The following is a 23775-nucleotide window of genomic DNA, read 5'->3' as shown; positions in this document are numbered from 1 at the left end:
TACACTTCACTGTCTTCCTTTCAAAAGGAATTAGCATTTATTTAATTTCTACCTACAATGTGTTCCCCTTTGTGAACTACAACATGTTCCACCTAGAGCACAGATTGAACCATTGGTCCAGGGATGTCCAAAATTTTCAGTCAGAGAGGCAAATATCAATAAATATCTTAGCTAAAAGTCATTGCAGCAAAATTATCCATGCATCAACTATATCAGCTTGATCAGCAGCCCTGTGCTTCAAACTATGATACTGTAGGTATCCAGCTAGCAGTCTAACTACTGGATGTAGATTGTGGATATAAGTCTGCCACTCGCTGTTTTCGTGCAGCATCTACGATCTGCATGCTACCGTTTTCAAAATCCCCGTCCCACAGGCATCAACAACAACCGCCGAGCTAGCAACCTACACACTAAAAACGTAAAGTTACCACCTGGGTCACTAATGGTATGACCGCACCTTTCCTTTTGCAGGGTTTTAGCCAGGTCTTGCCTCCCCACATACAAATACCCCCAACACTATGTTGCAGAGGGACCACCACTGCCTCCTGGGCTTTGCACCACCCAAGAAGATTATGATTGGTTCAATGAAATACAAACAAGCCAAAGCGATTTTTTTTCCTTCTTGCAGAATGATAATGTGTGGAAACAGGTCTGGCTATACGAGGCTACGCTCCTAGCATGATTTCTGGAGGCGCCCCTCTATTGTTATGTACCATCAAAGTAAGGTGATGCTGTATAAAGACAGTGAAGGCCCACATATGGAGGAGGAGGAGTGAAAGGATGGGTCAATCAAAAACACAGGAGACTAACCAAAAATCACAGCTGACTTCTTTTTAAATTATGTATTGTACATAACTTACACAGCTTACTTAACTAACTAACTTAATGTTTAATGTTTATTATTGTCACCATGACAAGGAATGTCACCTGTCTATGATAATGAAGATCACCTGACAATGACATTGAAGGTCCCCCAACATAGTCCTTTCCTGCATGTCCGAAGCTCATTAAAAGTGCAAGGTTTATTTTGAGTCTAACCTGCATGTGCAAAACTAACACAAAACTGACATTAAGGACTAAGGAGTCAGAATTTGGCCACTGGTCACTTTCATGACGGAGTGATCAAAGTTGCAGCTTCAAGGGGCAATAGACGTTAAATAGAAACTATCAGTCAGGTTGGAAACCAGGCCCCTGGTTAGTCAAATGTATTTGGAAGGGAATATGAAGACATATGCTGTGACTATGACCCAAGCTGTCCTTTAAATTTTGTTTATTCAGATGAATCATTGAAGCCATTTCTACTGGGCCCCGGTTTACAGCAGGTTTATCACCCTGCCATCACTGCAGCGTGACATCCAAAGGTGTTAGCTAAATGCTTTGGCAACAGAGAAAGGTTGTACTGATGTCCTCATCTCAATGTCATAAAGCAGCCTTTGCCTGACACTGCCCGCTGTTAATTGAGTTACAGATAAATGCACACACGTTTTTACAATAAATTGCTATTTACCAGTTTTGAGTGAAAGACCTCTCTCACGGAGCACTTACTGGTGGAAGAAGTGCTGATGGCAGAGTATATAAACCACATTTACGCTGCAGAGAGCCGTAATGAACACAAAGGCACTTGAAGGAGACCAGCAGTGAATTCCATTCTAAATATATAGAAGCCCTGTGCTCAGCATTATTGGTTTTGTATAGGTGCACGTTCTCTCATATGCTGGAAAGTGAGAGCAGATTTTTGTCTGATCTCTTTATCGGTCATGTTACAATGAGAAGAGGCTGTGAAAATGAATAGAGTGCTCATGGATGATCATTTTCAGGTACAGTTAGGACTTTGAAGTTGATAAAAACTAAAATGGGAAAAACCCAATTGTAAAAACAGAACTGTCTCCTATTAATCTAAAACAGCCAAAGGCTTTATTTCTTGAAGATATTGCAGAGTGGGGAATTTGTTCTTTTTTGTTGTTGTTTTTTCATGAAACTTGGATTTCAATAATGATATTCGTAAAAGAAACTGCTGATTTATTGTATCCTCGTCTTACACTGGTAACGCAAGCATTCAAAACAGAAAAAGTGCAAGAAATTGATTTTCTCTTTTAAAGGTATCTTCCTTTAATATCCTCCTTAACACAGTTCCATCAAATCAGATTAGTTTCGTCTGATTGAGGTCAAATGTAGTTCAACCAGCATGCCTCTAATTGAAATGATAACTCCGTTTGCTAGCTCTGGGTAACCTTGACTTCCAACACTTCTTCTAATTCAGCTCGCTAATTCAAGCTGGGAAGATGTAGAGCCTGTAAACAAATTACCGGAAAATCAGCCATTTCAGCATGAAGATTTGACTCTGTGTGCTGCATCGAGTGCATACTGAGTGGAGCATCGTGATCGGGAAGAGCAGTGGAGTACTTTGAGTATGATTGGAAATTGTGAGATCATGAGCGAAGACAATCTTTCAAGTGTGGCAGCTCACACTCTAACTGTATGGATCAATCATGCTGCTGAGGATTTTCCATCCATAACCCCAGCCTCCATCTGTTCTGCGTTAGCATGAAAGGAAGAGTTCGGTATTCGGGATTTAATTAGCCTAGCTTAGCATGAAGAATGATAGCAGGGGGAAACACACCTCTAAACTTGTTAGGTGGAGTCTGGTGCTGGAACTATTTTTTTGGTGAAGATGTGGGTGTAGAGGTCTGGTTGTCATGGTGAGGTTGCCAGGTTGGACATAATTTTGCCTGGGCAGAAACCAAAACTCGTTGACCATATCTGGCAACACAAACAAATCAGAGTAGAGGTCTTTAAGGTCCAAATGACTGTTAGCAGTAGAAGTAAACTGGATTCTAATCTAATTGGCTCAATCCTGGACTGCTTGACTGACAGGTTCCAGTGTGTGATGGTAAATGTCTCTTTTTACAGTCAGGTTCTTCTCAAGGGTGTTTTCTCTTACCACTACTTTACATACTGTATAATAATGACTGTTGCAGCTACTACACAAACAGACACATCAGTAAATTTGTGGAAGATTCTGTGATGATGAAGTCTTCTTGAAGGGAATGAACATCAGCTCAGGCCAAAGGTTGATGAGTCCTTCCTTAAATTAAACATGTCAAAAAGTAGAGACATAATAATCAGTTTCAGAAAGACTTCTTGTACTAACCACCATCTACAGTGCTGTTATTGAGTTGGTGGATTGCTATAAATGCTTAAATCAACAGCGTCCACTCCAAGATGATGGTTTTATAGAAGTTTTATTGACTCATTTTAAATGTTTTGTATTGTTGCTTGCTATGAATATTTCTTTGGCCAACAAAAGCAGGATTGGTTGCCTCATCAAAGTGGTTAGTAATTTTTCAGGGAGAAGTTAAGTAGTGGTGAACTCTGTGGAAGGGCACCTAATAAGGCATATTACCACTTTTTGTCCACTGGAAGAACACCATAGAGGGCACTTTATCAGGTTTTGTTATCTGAAGGGCCATCTAGTGCACTTAATTATGTTTTATACATTGGAAGGGCACCATAAAAGGCACTTTATCACATTTTGTCCACTGGAAGGGCATCTCATAAGGTATATTACCACATTTTGTTCCCAGGAAGGGCACCAGAGAGGGCACTTTACTGACTTCTGTCCATTGGAAGGACACCTTTGAAGGCACTTAATAACATTTTGTCAACTGACGGGCACTCAAGAGGGCACTTTATCTTGTTTTTTTTCACATGAAGGCAATCACAGAGGGCACTTTTGGAGTGCTTTTTTGAACATGGAGCCACCACCCCAATCCACACTCTCTGAGTCCACCAGTGGAGTCAAGACCAGTGTAAAGACGTATAAATACCGAGCCGGTGTTTAGGAAGAGTAATTCCCATCTGGAGTACCAGGATCACCCCCTTTGGCCAGATTTGGAACTGTTACCAACAGGTCGATGTTAGGGTGCCCACTATAAGGACCAAGAGTGAAGCTTCCTTCATCCCTGCTACCATTCACATGTTAAAGAGCACATAGTATTAAATGGTCATCTGCAGATTGCTCATTTGAACAGTTTTCTGCTATGATTAACTTGTACTTTGAGCTGGATGTTGTAGAATCTCCCCCTGAACCACTTTCTAAACTATGTTCTATTGTTTATTGGTTGTCCACCAGTGTTAAGGTCTTGTTTCTGTTTTTGTAAGATCTTGGCTGCAAATGTGTTTCCCTGTAAGGGACAATAAAGATACTTAAATCTTTGTAATTAATATATGCATGTTGGGCTCAGGTTGGTTTCTGATTGAGTCTAAAACTTTGTGCTTTCTTACTTATCCTTCACATTGATTGTGCCACTAAACATTTTAATTTGCCTTGCACAGAATCTCTATGTTCACACTGTATGGTTTGATCGAATGTAAACAATCAGTTTAGTCCATTGCAATCCCAAGATTTATTCAAATGAGATAGCTGCATTGACAGAAAAGAGAAAGGCACCATTATTTTATATGTTTTCGACTTTGCACAGACAGCATGCAGAAAAAAAGATGAATATGGAGCCACAGATGGCTGAAAGATGCAGACAGTATGGTGTGTTGTGCAGCAAAGTTCAGTTATATTCCGATCACAGCACAGTCTCAGTCAGTACTACAGATAGCTACATTTCAAATACTACTGCATTATTTAAGCATTAAAACAACCTCAACAGGGAAACTTTGACAGGAGCCATGTGCAAAAATCTGACCATGGACCTGCTCAAACTGCAGATAACCAACCAGAATGTCTGGTCTGATAGGCATCCATCCAGCCAGATTGTTGACAGATCAGGCAATTAATTAGGTGCCGCAGGAACGTCGGACGATTTGGGGTTGAAATCTGTCTTAATCCATCTGCCAAGCATGAACTAGGGATTTGCTGGGCTGGAAATGTAGTTTATCAAGAAATAACACCATCATGTAACAGCAGGTTAAATGAACAAGATATAGAGACAGATTTAGAGTTGTTGGTTGGTATGTTTCCTCACTTTGGACAGAGCCACACTAGCTGTTTCCCTTTGCTTCTTATCTTTACACCAAGCTAGGCTAACCTTGTCCTGACCTCTGCTCCATCAGCCCATCCTCACCAGAAAAACAGCTAATGTGAGCTTATTACAGCTCAAATTTATGTTTTGGAGGCAGCAGCCTCTCTTTGTCCATTATGGGTTACTGCAGAAACACAGCAGCCTCTGTGGAAGAGGACCTGTGCCCGCTGTACATACAAACAACTATTTCTAATAAAAACAGACTTATGATTATATTCCATTTCTGCCATATTCCACAAATAAGTCTTCTTAGATCTTACACCCGCGATCTTTAACACATGTTTAACATCATGTCTTACGTCACATACTAAGGTCCCGTACATATATGTTGTTTTGGGAGTCACTGGCATTCAAACTACTCTGTCGTTTAAGTGTGAGGCCATGTTGGCTCCATACTTCTAATCTGACTTTGCAAAACAAGCAAATACTCATTTTCCCCCAACATTTAACAATTTATCAACTCGTACTTGCATCCTCTTTTTTATACATTGTGTGTTTTTTCAGTCCAATCTCTCCGCTGGCTTCTGTTTTTATTACAGTCCCTGCTGAATCTTTAACACACAGCTTGGATTCACATTATAATCATGCTCAGCCACAGAGCCTGAACTGCCAAAAACTGTATATAAATGTTCCAGTCTGCTTTGGCGTGAGCCTTTCTGACACAATTACAAATCATAAACCATAACCTGCTTCATTTTTCAACCTTGACCTTACTCTCTTTATTTTCTTCCATCATGACTATTGATTGTGTTCAAGATTTCATCTCTTACTTACTTCACCAGTGAGTGTGATGTAGCTTCGGTTGACTGAAAACGCTGCTCTTCAATACACACCCACAGGGGAAACACAGTCTCTAACAACTGAGTACAAAAAACAATTTAAACTCAGCACTTCACACACACACACACACTGCAGCGAACCTGCATGCTTACATCTCGTTTCCATTTATCCATTGCCTGAAAACTGTGTGTTTTCAGTATTAGGTAACTACTGTGGGCTAGTCGGCTGCTCATTGTTCAAGTGATGCAGCATTTTGTGTCATGTTGGATTTTCTGTAAACAAGGTTTGCCAACTGGGAAAAGCTGTTCATGTCATCATCCTCGTAGAAAAATACAAGGAGGATGTGTTGCTGGGCTTTGCAGGCAGTGTTACCTCCCATGTGGCGTCACAAATTTAGAAAGTGTGACGATACAAGCGGTAAATATAATGCGCAGTCCAGCAAGTGTGGCAGTCCACATGGAAATGATTATTGTCATATTATCTTCTTGGATATTGTTCTCCCTGTGTGCGCACAGCCTTCTGTACAGCAAGCAATTCTGAAAAACCGAAGCTAAAGAGAGGAGGAAAGGATTCAATTTAAACGAGACAGATAAAAAAGAAATAACTTGTACTATAAGTCAATACAATGTACTGCATTCAATTCTGAATTTGTGTAAAATAGAGAAACTCATTCAATTTCACCAAGCTATTGCATTTTATTCTCAACCAGGTGCAACTACATTGTCCCTACCAATATTTTGAACTATCTCAAATGATCATGGCAGACTGCAAAAGTTCAAGCAGATATTTTTAGTGGAATCAACTAAAACAAATATACAAGTTTATTTATCCAAGTTAACTTTATTGTATGTCTTTATTTATATTATTTCTTTATTTATATTATTTATTCAGAACACCTAAAACCTTATAAACATGAGTTCTTCCGACTTGCCATTTTTTAACTTAATTTAATGAGCTGATTGAACTTATTCACATTCAGTCAACTCATTTCAAGTTTGTAAAAAAAAATCATCAGCATAGCAGACTTCCCAGCACGCATTGTTTGAGGAAAATATGATGAAAACATGCTGTGCATCTCTAAGATAAGTCATGATTGTTTATTTTCATAATAATGAAAACATGAACCGTGATGAAGGTTCGTATTGAATTCAGTCCCTCCCCCAACACTCAAAATGAAATAAATTCACTGGGAGCAGTTTCACATGTTGTTTTTGTGCCAACAGGAGCAGATGCAGCTGTGAGTTCTTTGTGTGAAAATGATGAAATGACTTTTTCAACTGAGAGAATGTGAAAGAAAATCAAATGTTTGTTGTGTTCAGTGTGACTGAGGAGTTGTTGGTTCAACTTAATATCTGAAGCTCACTGAGCATGCTTTCTCAAGTTTAATCAAGTTCAAATCGACTTAAAATTTGAAGGCAGCCTGGACAGCAACTTTTTTAAGTTGAAACAAATGTTTTATTTTTACAGTGTATTTTAACTCCATGGTAAGGTAATCATATAGTTGGTAGTAGGGGTGGGCAACAGCACAAAATTTACTATTTGTGTACTATTATATCACATGATTGGAAATATAAAATTGCTAAAAATAATTTGTTGAGCATGAGGCATTTCGTTACTATTCTCTGTTAATTACTTGCATACATGCAGGTTTAAATATTTTTTGATGGAAAATAAAGAAATGTTCATTATAAGAATGATCACTTTGTGCATGCACATAATAACAGCAAAGCTGCAAATATTGCACCACAAAGAAGGAAGGAATATTCATGTTCCCAGGATATCATCTAACATGTGATAGATCCAATTATTTGGTATTGATCCTATTGAGTACTGATACTCAAAACAATACTTTGCATCAGAATCTATACTGAGAATCGATCTGCCAACAGTTGGCAGGTTTGTGTATTAAACATGGGTTCTTTTGATGGAGACATAAATAGCAGGGGGATACCTGACCTGATGATCTGGCAACCTGCTGTATCCTGGATTACACACTGTCAGCAACACTGGCAGGAGCATCTATTGGTTTTTAATTCAAACATCACAGAAGTAAAAGATGTCCTCACTGGACACATCAACATTTAAATATCAGGTGGAGGGTGTTAGATAGATTTTGTTTGTTATGCCATTTTAACATTGTCAGACATTTCTATTGTAATGTAAAAGCAAAATATGGAAGACATCAGGTCCTTTGTGAGCTCTAAGAGCTGACTGATACTGGATATTTGAGGCTGGTACAGATAAATAATTGAGAGCTTAAAAAATCTGCCAATATTATACAATGATATTTCTGCCAGTGTTCTTTTTGTAGCTTTTTAAAAATAAGCACATGACTATTTCTTCTTATTGTTGTGATAAAAATATGGACTAATCAGAACATTTATAGTCTAAAAATAAACTGGTCAGTGCTGTCTGGTGAACACATTCTAATTCCTACCTTACTGATAATATAGGTGTGAAAATGTGCTATTACAATATTTTTTCATGAAAATGTTGTCCTGGATTTTCATTAAGTCCATCAGATTTTTACAAAAACATAATTTAATCAGGCATAAAAAAAAAAAAAGGTCAGCTATACCCTAAGGACCCCTGTCTCGGTTTAAAAAAGGCAGGAATACTGCTCAAAAACTTTCTATTTTTAGACAAATTCATTCAATAATATTTCTATCAGATGTGTCTCAACCATAACATATCAACTCTAGTTCTTCTAGATCAAAGCTAAATAAGAATTATGGTTTAAAAATGTGCATTTTGATTAACATTAAGACAACTCTGACACTTTAAAAAATAAAATGGCTGCTCACTACATCTATGCTGTGAGATGAAAAAAATGTAACATTTTATCAAGACAGAGTTGACATCTACATGCAATAAAAAATATAATCACTAGGAGGTTGGCCTGTTACAGGGTTTAATAGCCAAGAGTTTGATCCTTAAAAATATCTTTTCCAGCTTAATTTAAGAGTAAAACTCAAACCCCCAAATGGCCCGCATATATGCTGATGTAAACAAATCATAACACAGCACAACAGTGCATTTTGGGTGTCCAAGAAAATTGTTTTCAGCAAACAGCAGCATCACAGCTGCAATGTACTGTATACACAGGCAGACACATCATACACTCAGTCCAGCAGATAATCCACTTCACACAGCCACACAGAGTGGGAAAAAAGGGACACGTCACCCAGTCACACACTCTATTCTGTGTCTATGAAAAGGAGGACAATTTGGTCTTGCGCTGTGTTTTGTTTTGGCTCTGAGCAGAAGGTCAGAAGTCAGGCTTTTGACAAATGTACAGTTGGCTCCATGGTGAATAGACTGCTCAGACTGCAAAAAAGGCTGTTCCTCACCGCTCATCCAACTCCACCCTCAGGATCGCTATCAGACAGCTGGCCAGTCTGATACTCTTTCAATTACAACTGCAGAGCAGTCTCTGGTCATATATGGTCGACATGAAGACACAGATATTAAAGCCTTGCCCATGGGCTCCTGCGGGTGAATGGATTAAAGGTGCAGTGTATGTATGTTTCTCAGTTCCTCCCCTCCTCAGCCTCTTTGTCTGTATAAGTGGATAAACATGTTGGAAATGATTTTTCCCTCAGACTTTCTCTCCTTCTACCATCTGTCACTGCCAGACTCTGACAGCTTTACCTTGATTACCACTGGCAGAACAGCGCCCTCTTACTGTAAAGCAAACCAAAAAACTTCCCTCCACTTCAGCCTAGCAGAGGGCAAGACCATGGCTTCTATGGTTTATAATTCTAAATTTGTTAGTCTCTGTTATTGAATGAACTTGAAAAAGAGTGTTATTTTAGTATGGGTTGGGCTTTGTGCCAGGCTGATGTTTTTTCTGTCCAGCACCAACAATGTGTTAGGGTTGAGAAGTCAGGAAGGATTGAGAGACACACTGTCTGTGGCTCTCAGCCCTCCAGGCCATCTGCTTCCTACTGAAGATTTAAATCTTTAAATATGGGTTTATACGTTCTGGTTTTTGTAAAGGGCTGAATAATATCCAAAAATATCTGGCCTCTGTTGTTTTTAGCAAATGTTAGTCAAACAGGAGGAAATTATGTATTTGTTAGGAACTATTTGCAGCTGCAGATTAATACACATGGAGTGAGTTTGTTGCCTTTTGGCACTACAGCTATAAAAGTGGTGTATGTTACTTATAAGGCAGATGCTATTGACACACAGATGTCAGTGGCCGAGAATGCTAGTTGCACGCAGGGGGTAAAAAGTCAAGAGATGCAGAGAAAACCACCCAAGCATCCGCACCTAAAAACACCATTTTCACCCAGTTTATAAATAGTATCGCTGGCTAGAACTAACAATGCTATTTTCACCCAGGTTGTAAATAGCCACAGTTGCCATTTATACCCATGTGTAAATAGGCTAATGTGGTGCAGACGAGCATCCAAGTATCCATAGCCAACAATGCTATTTGCACCCAGTGTAAATACCAAAAGCGGCTTTTTACACCAAGGTGTAGTAACTGAGCAATACAGAGACAACATCCAGGCTATAACTAACAATGCTATTTGCAACCAGGTTGTAAATAGCCAATGTGGCTATTTATACTCAAGTTTAAATAGCCTAGTTTGGTGGAGACAAGCACCCAAGTATCCACAGGCAACAACGCTATTAGCACCTAGACCATAAGTAGCAATTCACACCCTGTGTAAATAGCCAGTGTGACTATTTCCACCTAGGTGTATATAGCCTAGCTATGCAGAGAAAAACAGCCAGGTATCTGTAGCCAACAATCCTACTTGTACAACAACTGTAAACAGATAATATAGCTATTTACATCCAAGTTTAAATAGACTAATGAGGCACAGACATGCATCCAAGTATCCATAGCAAACAATGCTATTTGCACCTGTTAATACCAAATGTGACTATACACACCTGGGTCTATATAGCCTGGCAGGGCAGAGACATGCACCTAGGTATCAACAGCCAACAATGCTATATGCATAGCTAATGTGGCTATTTACACCTAGATAGCAAAGACAAACAATGATCTTTTCCTAAACCTAACCAAGTAGTTTTGTTGTGTAACCTCAACAAACTGCAACTGAAACAGGGGCTTGTAGTTTCACACAAACCCTGGCCTTCTATGTGAGTCCTGTGTTTAACCCATTCTTCCACCACAACCTCCTCTCAAAAGAGGCTTTGTCACTCTTCATAGCTAAAACAGGAGGTCCATATGTAAATAGTTGAATAGCTACTGTGTGACTATTCTCACAGGTGCAGATAGCTTCACAAACTGAAAAACATAAAGGAAAATGAGGTTGTGCATTGAAGGATGCTGTGATCATCACCTCCCATTTCATACCTATTGTCCGCCACAGTGCAATGAGCCGCTTAGCCGCACATTGCTTCCAAGCAGCTAGCATTTCTTTGCAGGGCTCCTTATTTACAAGTCATCAGCAAAGTGGGGGCCAGAGCCTGGAGGATAATGTGAACTTTTCTGTTCGGTTATTGACAGGCAGCCTTCTGAGAGAGCGAGTTATTTTCTAAAGAGGGAGTTTTTCTAGCCTCGACCTGCAACATTTAGCTCGTCTGCCCCATTAGACAGTGACCTTCATACTAATGCCGACCGCGGCAGCCAGCGCCAACGCACCTGATTCAATCTCCTCTCTGCAGAAATCACAGAGACATAAAGTGCCAGTGTAAATTGATGCATTTATAGATACACAAATACTGCTTAAAACTGCTTCTTTTGGATGTGAGGAACCTCGTGGATGGCCATGACTCTGAGGCTCTGATGAAAAATTTTGTATTTAATCCATGACTTTCCATACCGCTGTTAGCTAGACCACTTCCTTGACCTGAACTTTTTTGTTAATGCTACTTTTATAAAGGAGTGAACTGTCTGCTTTCCACCAGCAACTCATGCAGTGCATGTGTGAAATACATTCTGCCGTATTCCTGTGAAGTGACCCTGAATGTGGCTTCTCCTCCACACAACTAATCCAATTTCCTGACCTCACCTGTCTGCAATTCAGCTGCTGAGAAACTTCAGGACATTTCAGCAGGTTACAGAGCTGGCAGGTCGCATGTTGCCGTCTGCTTACAGCTGATCTGTATCAAGCGTTATCTTAAGTTGGCCATGGGAAAATTCAGTTATGTGGCTTCTATCATCAGTGGTTGTCAGCGTGTGAGGCTCTGTTCTCAACAGACACAGCTGCTAAAGCATCACACCAGCTGAACTCTTACCCTGCACGGCTGTTTTAAAAATAATCTTAACCATACATATCTCTGCTCCGAAGATCTTTTATAAGAGCTGGGAATTTATAAAGAGCTTTTTTTTTTATAACAGAAGCTGGTCAGATTGATTAAAAACAACAGCTGTGGCATTCTCGCTCTGAGCTGTTTTCCTTGTGCTTGAATTTCAAAATGGAAATCCAATTTAGTTATCTGTCACTCTCGCACCATAATTCTTCAAACGACTGAATGAGTTGAACCATTTGCGAGCTCCCAATTTAAAGAATACCCACTGCAAATGAACGGTCAAAACACGTCCGGAAATTTAATGTTGGGATTATTGCATTAATAGCGAGCTCCTTTCATGTCATTTCTGCAAGTCAGAGCTGCTCCACAAGCAGAGGAAATCCCATTTGCGCCGTCAAAATTCAATTGGTGGAGTTAAAGAAGCACAGCTTTGACAGTGGACAAGTCAAGGTGTGAGACACACTGTGGCCCTTTCCGTATTTGAAGATGCACTCCTTGATCTAACTATAGCTCTCAATAGCACCCTCACATCAGAGGGCGTTGGTTTCATTTCAACATTGGGGATGGAAACATTAAATAGGAGTGTGGGGGACATTTGGAGCATCAAGATTTCAAATTTTCTGTATTTTTTTCTACATTGATTTGTGCTTTACACATCAGTTTATGGTGGAAATGTCTAAATTCAAACTTAAGGCACCAGACAATTCGAAATATAATGGAATATAATGCACTCTCATGTATCCTGTATTGCTTTCAGTCTCCTATAGATCAGCTTTTGCCATTTAATATTAACCCTGCTGACACACATGTAGGCATGATTTAGTCTTCTGTCCTCTTTTGTGTCTTTTGTTTGGAGAACTAACCTCCTTGAATGTGCCTGTGTCACCTATTCACATCACAAATTAATTCATTTTAATTAATTTTTACTTGAATAGCTCAAATGTATTTCAGTGAGATTTCTGCTCATGTTCAAAATAAGAACACACACATTTTGGTCAAAACCGAATAAAACTGATTAAATCTAATGAGATAAAGCCTCTAAATAATTCTGGAAAACTAACACCTTCTGCTCCAAAGTTTACCGCCACACGTAGTTGAAATGACAAGAGCTCACATCTTCAGTATGAAGGATTACTCTTACAGGTTCCATATTGAACTGTTTTACTCTCATGCTTTTGAAATTAGATGAATGATCATCACTGTGAGCTGTCAGCTAAAACCTTGTTCTGAAAGGGAAACTAAAACTGACAACCTGTTTAGATCAATGGTCAGAATGAGTGTGACTTTTTTTTTTTCATTTTAAAAGTACTCTTAGACAGTTACTGGAAAAAAGATAACTTTAATGGCAGATTGCAGCCATTTATTTTGAGGTTACATACTGCCAACACCTACTTTACCAGAGGCATATGAGTTGCTTTCTAGTGGTTTTTCAAAATAAAATTCCTCTTCATGTTTTTATTGGAGGGGGTGGAATGTGAGGGTTTAAATGTATTAGTAAGAGCTAAAACAAAATCAGGAAGCACTCGTTTAAACAGTAACAGTATATTAATCATACTAAGTGGCTGCACTAACTCCTGACCTTACACAATCAAGAATACCGGTGTTAGGAGGGGTGCTATCACTGCTACTCAGCTTGTGTCTTCTGTGGCACTGGAGACACAAATCACAGAAAATAACCCTGATGAAGTCACAAGGGCATGATGACTTCATTGGGGTCCTGATGATGTCATCAGAATACAAATTTTGGGAACACTTTATGTTGTAGCACACATATCCGCCATTGACTTGTCGCTAATTAGGAGGCATATTAGTAGCTTTGTTGAATACTCAGTTCTGATTGGTCAGTTACGGCCTGTTATTTCTGAACAGCAGACTGCTGCTATGGATGGCAGAACGTTGCTATGGATGCAGTTAGATGCTGGAGGATTTGGCAAAATCAATTAATTCATTTTTTGATCAACATTTTGTGTCAAATAATTGATTTTTTTTAGTAAATTGCTGTGTAATAAGTAGGATAATGCACAGGGAGTGTCATTATGGTGAAATAAACTAATTTGTTGTGGTTTATTTCACCATAGTGACCTGCTCATTGTACATTAGCCCAGACTTATAAATATACTGAGGTTTAGATGGGCAGTAAGCAATAATGGATAAAGATGGTTTATTGTTGAGTCTCATTCCCAGGTTGTTAAATACTTTGAGGAGTGAGACTCAACAGTCAGCCATCTTACCGACCTGTGATTGCCCAAATCTCCCATCACAGGCCTGAAAACCGAGCCGAGTAGAGGAGCAGAATTCCAGTTTTCTCTCAGACAACTTGAACTACATTATGCTCATTATGTTATAGAGGTTATTATTACTTTTGCCCAATGATTCCAAAAATAGACTGCCTGGCCCAGCTTTAACCCAACCAGCTCATTCTCTTGAGCCACTGATTTGCTCTTGGTGAATGTTTCCCCAGTCCAAACCAAAGTCTGTCACATTCCATGATGAAACCTTAAATTCAACACAAATAATGACCCACAGATGCCTGCTGAGCAGATGTGTCAATAACATGTGTGGCTGCTATCTGATGCAGGTAGATAAAAGCAGAGAGGGGGTATAAATGTAAACCACAAGGCAGGTTGTAACTATTCAGCTTCAGCATTATGTCATCACATACAGCCACTGAAGGACGGTGATCATATAATGGGATATAATGGGGCACAGGGTGTCTCCCTCAGCACACTGTAATCCCCTCTACACATGGACTGAATGACTGGGAGCCAGTCACTGTAATGTACTGTAAAGAGACTACGCACAGGATTTCACCGATCTCCCCATCCACACTTTGATTCAGATCTTATAGCTCCACGAGCAAAAAAAATCAATCAGCAGCTCATCAATCTGCATTCATGAATTAATGAAATGTACATTGTGGAATCAATCACTGAGGAGCTTTCTTTTATATACTATCACTGCTGTTTCTCCCAATCCATACGAAACAAAAACAGTTGGATTATTCAACGAAAAATACGTCTGTCGATATGAATCTCTCTGTGTGCTTTTCAGGGTCGTAGGAATCTGCATATTTCTGTACCTGTGTGTGTTAGTCTGTCTTTTCTTGAGAGAATACATGACTGATAAAATGGACTGATTAAATCTAACCTTTTATTTTGTGTTTCGTACAGTGTTTCTCCTCCATCCTGCTGTTCTTTTCTCTAGATGAAGCAACACTGCACGGTGCAAGACAGTGGCCTTAACCGCTGGCCCCAGCATTAGAAACACTGAGTTATTCAAATCTACTGAGCCTCATGTTGGGTAAGAAATAACACAACAAGACATCCAGAATGTTTCATTTGATGGAATGATACAGTCATTTTAAAAACTGGATTTGGGTTGGAATGTTTCTTGTGTCAGCATTACGTAGCTGCACTACGTTGGAGGACACATTTTATTCCTGTATAGTGATGAAATATGTTTAGTTTTTCCTACTTTCAAGCTGATTATGTGGGAGTTTTAATGGGAATTATGGGTCAAATGTCAGCCAAAAATTCCCTTAAAGCAAAATGAAAGACCAAGATTAATTTGAGCACAGTTACATTCAGGAACATTACCATCAGCCCTGGAGAGCGGCAGGTTTAATGTCTCTCCAGGGGAGGACATGTTGTGTAAGCTTGGTGAAACTGAGAATGAGGTTCATTTTTTTTGTTTCTCTGTCCTGTCTAAGTGGACATTAGTGATGTACTTTTCACAAAAATGTCCTCCATTTATTTTGATTTCTTTTGGCTGATTATGAAAAACCTGAGCTGTGATTTAGGAAGGGAATCTTTTGTGTCACTGAGTGTTTTTTGGCCAAGCTTGTGGGAGAAGGATGAATGTTTTCAGCAGCAAAATAACCCGTAATTTTGCAATGTAGTTAAATATTTGAACACTCTGACTGTGCTTTTGGTGTCTCGAAGACGGTCATGAAGGTTGGACACTTTGAGTGCATGACATGAGAAATCAATCAATCAGTAACACTTTATAAAAACTATCATTAATAAATGGTAAATAACTAGTTAATTAAACTTCAATTACTTGTTTTTTAAAGAAACATACAAATAATGTTTAACTATGCTTTATAGACAATTTATTACACAATTGTAAAGTTTTATAAACATCAGTTGCAACTTTTTCATAGATACAATTAAGATACTGTTTATAGTGTCACTACTAACTCGTAGTACCCTTATGTACCCTTCTACGTCATGGTCAAGTTATCAATAATAAATATGCAACATTTGGGTAGAATTTCAAAATATAGGCAACAAAAAACTACTGAAGATTTAGGAAAAGTCCATGTTTTGGGTTAATAGAAGTATATTACTTACATGAGTTCACATACGTAATGTACGTAAGTTACAGGCGTAACTACGTAACATATAATCATCAATAGCAACTTTATAATCACATCTGAATAATGTTTAGTTTACAAACTAATTACTAACAAAGAACTAAGTGTAACAAATATCTATCTCATCTCTCTATCTTAAAGGTTTTCAAATCATTTGGTAATCATTCACACATACTTACTGTAGTATAAAAAATGTTATAATGTGTGCAACAATATAATCTTAGTTTACTCATTTAATTGTGATCATCTCGTGACAGCCATGATGATGATGATATAGTTTATAAACTATTTCTAATTATTTTATACTACACAAACTACTGATAACATTGAACTAATTCCAGCATTACCATTATTAATTACAGTTCTCATAAAATGTTACCAATCAATCTGTATTAATGATAATTCTGAAGTATGGATGAGGCAAAGTCTGAAGAATTATGCATCGTATTCTTTGAAAAACTATTGTAGTATATGATATTTAACTGTCTCTCTTTCACTTCTCTCTCTCTCACACACACACACATATGAATATACTGTGACACACACAGAAATACCATAGCATCTCATCTGAAATCCTCAAAACTAACACACACACTCATACACTAAAGTGGCTGACATGAACTATACCTAAACTATATATAAATGTATAACACACACACTCACAGTGAGCTGTGGTGTGATGTCTACAAACCTTTTGAATTTTAAAACTTTCTAAATAGCAACAAGTTAGCAGCTGCCCTATGGACTTATACATCATTTATATATTCATGTCTCCTTTTGGCAGCCGTGCAGTGTAGTAGTGCAGCTCTGTGCCAACTGTTTGGATACACTCCCCTCATACTATTGCTCCTAAAAACGATACTGCAAATAAACACTCAGAGCAGCAACTTCTACTGTTTCCCACAAGTGACGGAAAGTGAACCTCCAACAGGTCGTGATGGGAGCAACATGCTTCATGGGGGTGAAAACGCACTAATTCAACTTTTAGGGCTACATGAGAAGAAAAAAGAAGGAACTCACCGAATCTCAGGACGTGTGGCATCCCATGACAATATCCCACACAGTGTAATAGCAGCAGTAGAAGCCTGACGGTGCACCTGACTCTGGCATTAAATATGAGCAGGGAGGTAATCTTCATGGTGCTTGTGTGGTGCACAGGATTTTTATTCCCTGAATCGGTATATTCCCCAGATTTTTCTTTCTCTCTTTAACCCCTTTAATGTGAAGCAAGGCGGCTACAGTATCACGGCATGATCAGCACCGGCGGGCGGGCTGGGCAGCGGTCTCCCCCACATCCATTTGGCAAAAAAAAAAGGAAAAGGAGAAAAGGAAAAAAGAAAAGAAGAAGAAGAAGAAGCACTGCGTGTCCAGCTCACTGCGCCAAGAAGAAACAGCCCTCCGACTCAGCTGAGGAAGATGATGGTGGAGGTGGTGGTGGTGGAGGTGGCCGGGCATCCATGTTAGGCAGGGCAGAGCTGCTTGAAGAAATCCATCTACTGAAAGACACAGATTGGAGGAGGGGGGTGAGAGGAGGAGAGGGGGGGAGAGAGAGGAGATCCAGTGTGACCAAGTGAGCGTGTGAAGGAGTGTGTGTGTGTGTGTGAGAGAGAGAGAGAGAGCGGAGCGGCGGTGTGAGCAGCCTCGCCAGCCCGAGCTCCTCCTGCTGCACTGCCGCACAGCATCTGACGTCGAGCCAACACTAGTAGTGGGAGAGCGCACAGGGTGGATCGGGCATGTTTCTCGGCTTCTGCTGACCACACTTCGCCCCCTTGATCTGTATCGCCTGCCCGAATTGTCACCACTTCCCCCTCCTCCTTTCCTTCCTTCCTTCCTTCTCTTTCCCTTCCCCTGATGTCGTGTCCCCGGCCAGCCCGCCCCAGCCAGCCCGCCGCTCTCCGCTTCTTCCCCCTCGGTTCGGTTCAATGGACGTCGCTGGCAGCGGAGCGTCGCTTCGTGCACAAAAGCCAATCTATGAATTTGAACAGACTGGCCCGTGTTTGATCGGAGTCACTCAAGCTTGGACTCATGTGAGGCAAACCTGTCACTGTGCACTCAACATGATGAATAGCCTCGGCTCACAGCCGCTGTGTTTCAGCACTCATGTTCTGTCTCTGGAATTATTACTTTTTTTTATTCTTTACTTTTTTCGTGCAGCCTGTTAGATAAGAGCCAAACATCGACAGCAAATTTCAATTTCATGTGTGGCGTTTGACTTGTGGTGGCAAGAAGTGCCACATCGGCTCCTTTTTACTCCACTATTGAATTACTGACCGTGCTTACATGGTCTGAAAGGCGAAAACATTTAAGTGCCACATCCAATATTTTACGATAGGCTTGACCGTAGCCTATAAATCAGAAAATTCCACAACGATTTTACAACCATGTGGGTAAGTTTTCCTGGACAGAGAAGCACAAAAATATTGCTGTATAATTTCCAGGGTGTGCAGATGTTGGATGGGAAGAGTTTTCGGGTCAGTTCTGGTTGATTAAACCCGATGCACGATTTCAAAATCTCACGGATTCCTTCTCAAAACTTCACAACTCAGACAGGATGCAAAATATTGCATTATGGAGGTCAAGCTGATTTAAACGCAAAGGTGATTTAAAAAAAAAAAAAAAGAAGAAGAAGAAAAGAAAGGCAAGGTGGCCTTAGATGCAAGCTGTCAGCAATATATGATGAATGAAAATTATTATTATATTTGGAAGGAAAACATTAAAACTCATTTCTTGTAATATCATCTCATATTAAATCATTTATTGAGATTTAAGTGAGCCTGTAAAGGAGTTAAAGGCTTCACGTTTAGGCCACATCTTACTGGATTTGTTTTAACCGTTGAGGGTGTTTCAGCACCACGGACAGCGACTCTCCTTTAAAATAAGTGATTGATAAGGTTTCAGAACTCTACTTTATATACAGTAAGTCTTAACACTGATAATATTTCAGCACCTTGGACAGAGACTGTGTTTAAATACAGTAAGTCTTTACGTTATAAGGTTTCAGCACCATGGACAGCGACTCTGGTCTCTATACAGTAAGTCTTTGTACCGTGGGTGTTTCAGCATCCTGGACAGAGACTGTGTTTTAAATCGAGTACGTGTATTATAAGGTTTCAGAGCCGTGGACGGTGACTCTGCTTTATATACAGTAAGTCTTAACGTTGATAATATTTCAGCACCATGGGCAGAGACTGTTTTAAATACAGGAAGTCTTTGCATTAATAAGGTGTCAGCACCATGAACAGCGACTCTGGTTTAAATACAGCAGGTCTTTGCGCCGAGGGTGTTCCAGCACCATGGACAGAGACTGTTTTTTAAATAAGTCTTTACATTGATGAGGTTTCGGCACCATGGACAGCGACTCCGTGCGTCCTCCTTGCTCCTATCCATTTCACCAGCTTCTCCTGCTCGTTTGCCTCTTTAATTAACAGCGGGGCGTTCTGTTTGGACCCAGTCCATATGATGATACAGTTTATGGCTAAAGGTTAAATATTGTTTCACTATACCACCTGCTTCCACATCAACACTCATTTATTGTGGCCAACACCCAGACAATTGGCCCAGTATTTTTTGAAAGCTGGAATGAACTCACATGTAAGTTGCATGCAGAGGCCGAATGTGATTTTAAAAGGAGGCCAACCTTGTAATTATAATGGAGGAGTTAGGACATAGATGAGACAACATGCAGTGGATTTTCAAAGTTGATTTATTTAGAATTTATTCTTATTTTTGACAGCAGCGGCATATTTTAGAGGCTGTGTTGGTCTTCAGAGCCAATATATGACCAATGGCCGACATGGAAAAAACCCATCTGAGATTTGTTTGTCTCTCCGCATGCAGTGAATAAATCGGCGCAGTGTTTTAACTCACACAGAGGTCATAATAAGAAGGAGCAGCCCTGAACTAATATCACCAAAGCCGCAGTTCTCTGATAGCCGTGCGTAACGGCCAGAAAAGGTGCTGCGGGATGAAAAAAGCACACTTGGATTTGTTTATATTCCTCTGTTATTACAGATAGAGCCACAGCTCAACAAATGGCCCTTTGTCCATGTGAAAAGAGCTTTAAGCGGAGCCCCTCCAGCGGGCAGCGCCGCGATGATAAAGTTGATTTAAAGCTAATGTCCTCATCAACTGTGGGATTTAAATGCGCGGCTCGTCTCCGCGAGTTGCCATCCGAGCCCCGTGAACTGGAGACGTTATCTGCAGATCATTCATAAAGCGGATCACGGTGAGCATTTAACGACCCCCATAATGTCTTTCAACCCCACAACGGCGGAGGAATCAGCCCGGGGAGGAGGAGAAGGAGGAGGGGGAACCCGAAAAAGGTGACAAGCGTCTCCAAATAGAGGTCGGGCAAAGACACGGGAGGTCACATCTCTCCGAGGCTGATTAAACCTTAAATCGGAGTCTGTTTCTGACACATTGAAATGTTCTTCTCGCTTTGAGGGCGCAGGTTAAACACAGATTTGCACCTATAAACTCACGCATGAACTTCAAACCTGACCGCTGAGATGCGTAACGGTGATTTCTGCGCGTTTTGCCGGTTGGAAACGCAGTGAAAAGGCTCCTACTGTTTCCCAAGATCTAACCTGTTCCTGGAAAGATGGAACGAGTCAAAAGAAAAAATAGAGGCAGGCATGTAAATCTATGTAAAGTTTGAGAGAATGGGCTTACCCTAGGTAGAGCTGGAGCCGGGAAGAGTCACCAGAGCAGCACAAAGAAGTTGATTTGTTTCTATGGAGGAGCCGAGTCGCTTCCCCCGCACTTGCATCTGGTAGCGCTGCGCTCCGGCCGTAGGGGAGACACGCCTCCTGTCGGACGGCAGGACGCACTGCTTAAAGCAACAGGGGGGCACACACACGCCGGACCAGGGGACTCACCGACACCGAGTGTGCAGCAGCTTTCCCCGGCGGAGGAGACCGAGGCAAATTATGATCCTTTAACCGCTGGATAGTTCAGCCCCGACAGCCCTGTGGACGTCTGCACCAGAATACCAGCGAGGCGCAGACCAGTGCAGGCTGGGAATCAGAGACGCTAATTGGCTGTAAAGGTGTGGTACTGTCCGTGCTCCAGACTGGGTGAGCCCCAGTCTGATCCTGACGGCAAAAAATGTCACCTTATTATGGGACATAAGATCAATGTTCCCTCTAAAGCTACAGTAAGATGACCTTTATCAAATAGTCATATCTGCTCAGTCAGCTGTCACTCCCACACACATTAAATTTAACACATTCCATGGAAGCAGGATGCACTTTAATTTGCATTTGTGACAAGTCAAATCAGCTTTTGAATAAAGAGGTAATGAGATGTCACTGGAGGTTTGGTCGTAAATGATAATAAAAGTACAGACTATAGCAGATTACAGTAGATCCCACTGTTTGAGGTTTAGTGGATTCATTTCAAAGAAATGAAAGAGTCAATTTTCACACATGTATCACCTTTGAACTGATTTATTTATCATTGATGAATTTAAAGTAATCAGATTAGCATTTATAGACTGTATACATACATACCTAAATACACATTTACCACTAATTTAAAAAAAAGTTTTATAATTTTGCATTTTAGTGGTCTTATTTGGTGGTAATTTTAAACCAAAATATGTGGTCATGTCAATATCTATTCAGAAATTAATCATGAGCTATTTTACCTCTTAACATGAATAGTACCTCAGCTATTTCTAACAATAAAATGTATCAATATTTGTATTGATACAGGCAATCCTGGCCCTGGTAAATATTTGGTACTGGAACAAAACCAAATGTTGTGGTACTGCTCACCCCTACTGGCCACTGCCATACCATTTAAGCCATTGGAGTTCACTGTAAAAACTAAAGTAAAACTAAACAGTTTTAACTTTAAAAGAAAAAAGTTAGTGTCCAGACTGCCTAAAAATTTGAAGCTGACAAATGAAATGAAATGAACTTTTCCAGTAAAATAAACTTGATATTGATGCAGTTGTACTTGAGAAATCATGTTCAGTAAGACATAACCCATCAGTCACAAATATTACAAACAAATTAGATTTCCTTTTACATTTTCTCAGTTCATAAAGTCAGTTTGTTACATCACAAAAAGACCTTGGAGCTGCAGCAACTTTAATTTAATTCAGTTTAATACATTAATACATGACTGAACTCTGAACAGAGCGTTCATTCAACTCCTTCAAAGTAAGAAGACCTCAGGTTGAAAATACTCATATTTCTAAGTTCCGAAGTGCTCTGAATATACGTTTAATTAACACTATAAAAACTAACTATTTAAGAACTACTAGGAACTTTTCTATTTCTTTGATTTTGAAGCCCCCTGTGGACAAAAGCAGTAGTGTTTCCACCACTGTCACCACAAAAGAAAGCGCCAAATATAAATGTATCTGAATAAAAATCTCTTCTTTCTACCTTTCAACTTAAAACTGTAACTGGTTTGTTTGTTTTTTAATTGTAACTGTAACTTGCTCTGTAACTAACTTGTTTGTAACTTTCACTCGAGCTGTAAACAGACAAACAGACTTGTTGGCATTAAGAATAACTTTGTAGAAACAGCGGATCTTCTCCCAGATGATCTCACTTCATAACCAGTTTAAAACTCCTTGTAGTACCTTTAATTTGAATAAATAAAACTTGCATATTTATGTGAAGTTAATGAGATAAGATCAGCTGATTCCACTAAATTCCTGGGTTCAAAACAATGACAGTTTTTTGGGTTTTTTTTTGTTTTTTTGTTTGTTTGTTTTTTTAATACATCACTGCAGAGGTAAGAAGTGTGTTCAGGAACTGACTTGTTTTTCTTTGACATTGATTTTTGGGGTCTTTGATTTCCTGCACAACAAAACCGACCGAGCAAGTGTTGTGCGTGTTCCCTCCTCAGTTTAACAGATTAACCCAGAGCTCGGTGAACCCAGATATTTTGGTTCCTCAGACTGAGTTACTGCACAGAGGACACATGTGTGACAAGCTACATAGACGCTTAAACAGTTTATGGAGTGTGTTTCAACAAATACCGAGAATTTATTTATGATTCATCTTTAGTTTTTCCAAATCATCCAGTTATTTGAAAGATACTGCTGACAGCAGCCAAGATTGCATAATCATATACTTCAGTGTTATTCAAAGAAAATCAATCATATAGAGAGAGTGCCTTAAAATGATGAAGAAATTACAATTGAAGCATTTTGCATTAAACAAATATATTTTTGTCTTAATCTGTGTTTTTTGTCCTTCTCTGCACACATTTACATAACTGTTTGTATCTACATTGCTGCATTGTATTTGACTGTATGACATTTTTGCTGCACTAATTGCCTGTTAGGGGCTGCTGATAGAAAAGTGATAGAAAAGTGAAATGAATAAAAAC

At 39.7% G+C, this 23775-nt stretch overlaps 1 protein-coding gene across 3 annotated transcripts in view; it reads right to left on the bottom strand.

Annotated features, from left to right (window-relative positions):
- LOC146321001 (glutamate receptor ionotropic, kainate 2) overlaps nt 1-21351 on the bottom strand; it is a 371281-nt gene extending 349930 nt beyond the window's left edge. Inside the window, exons 1-2 of one of the 3 annotated variants that reach the window (XM_084725990.1) lie at nt 21097-21351; nt 17446-17921 (exon numbers count right to left, since the gene is read on the bottom strand). In XM_084725990.1, the coding sequence (XP_084582116.1) occupies nt 17446-17563 (118 nt within the window). In that variant the 5' untranslated portion in view covers nt 17564-17921; nt 21097-21351. The remainder of the gene's footprint in view (nt 1-17445; nt 17922-21096) is intronic. The other 2 variants (XM_084725988.1, XM_084725989.1) reach the window with 2 other exon arrangements.
- Nucleotides 21352-23775: the final 2424 nt, after the last annotated feature.

The sequence above is a fragment of the Lutjanus erythropterus genome, chromosome 9, assembly GCF_056507025.1.
Source record: "Lutjanus erythropterus isolate fLutEry1 chromosome 9, fLutEry1.hap2, whole genome shotgun sequence".
Classification (NCBI taxonomy): Eukaryota; Metazoa; Chordata; class Actinopteri; order Lutjaniformes; family Lutjanidae; genus Lutjanus; species Lutjanus erythropterus.
Note: the sequence above shows the minus strand (reverse complement) of the source record. Positions and strands in the feature narration are given on the sequence as shown.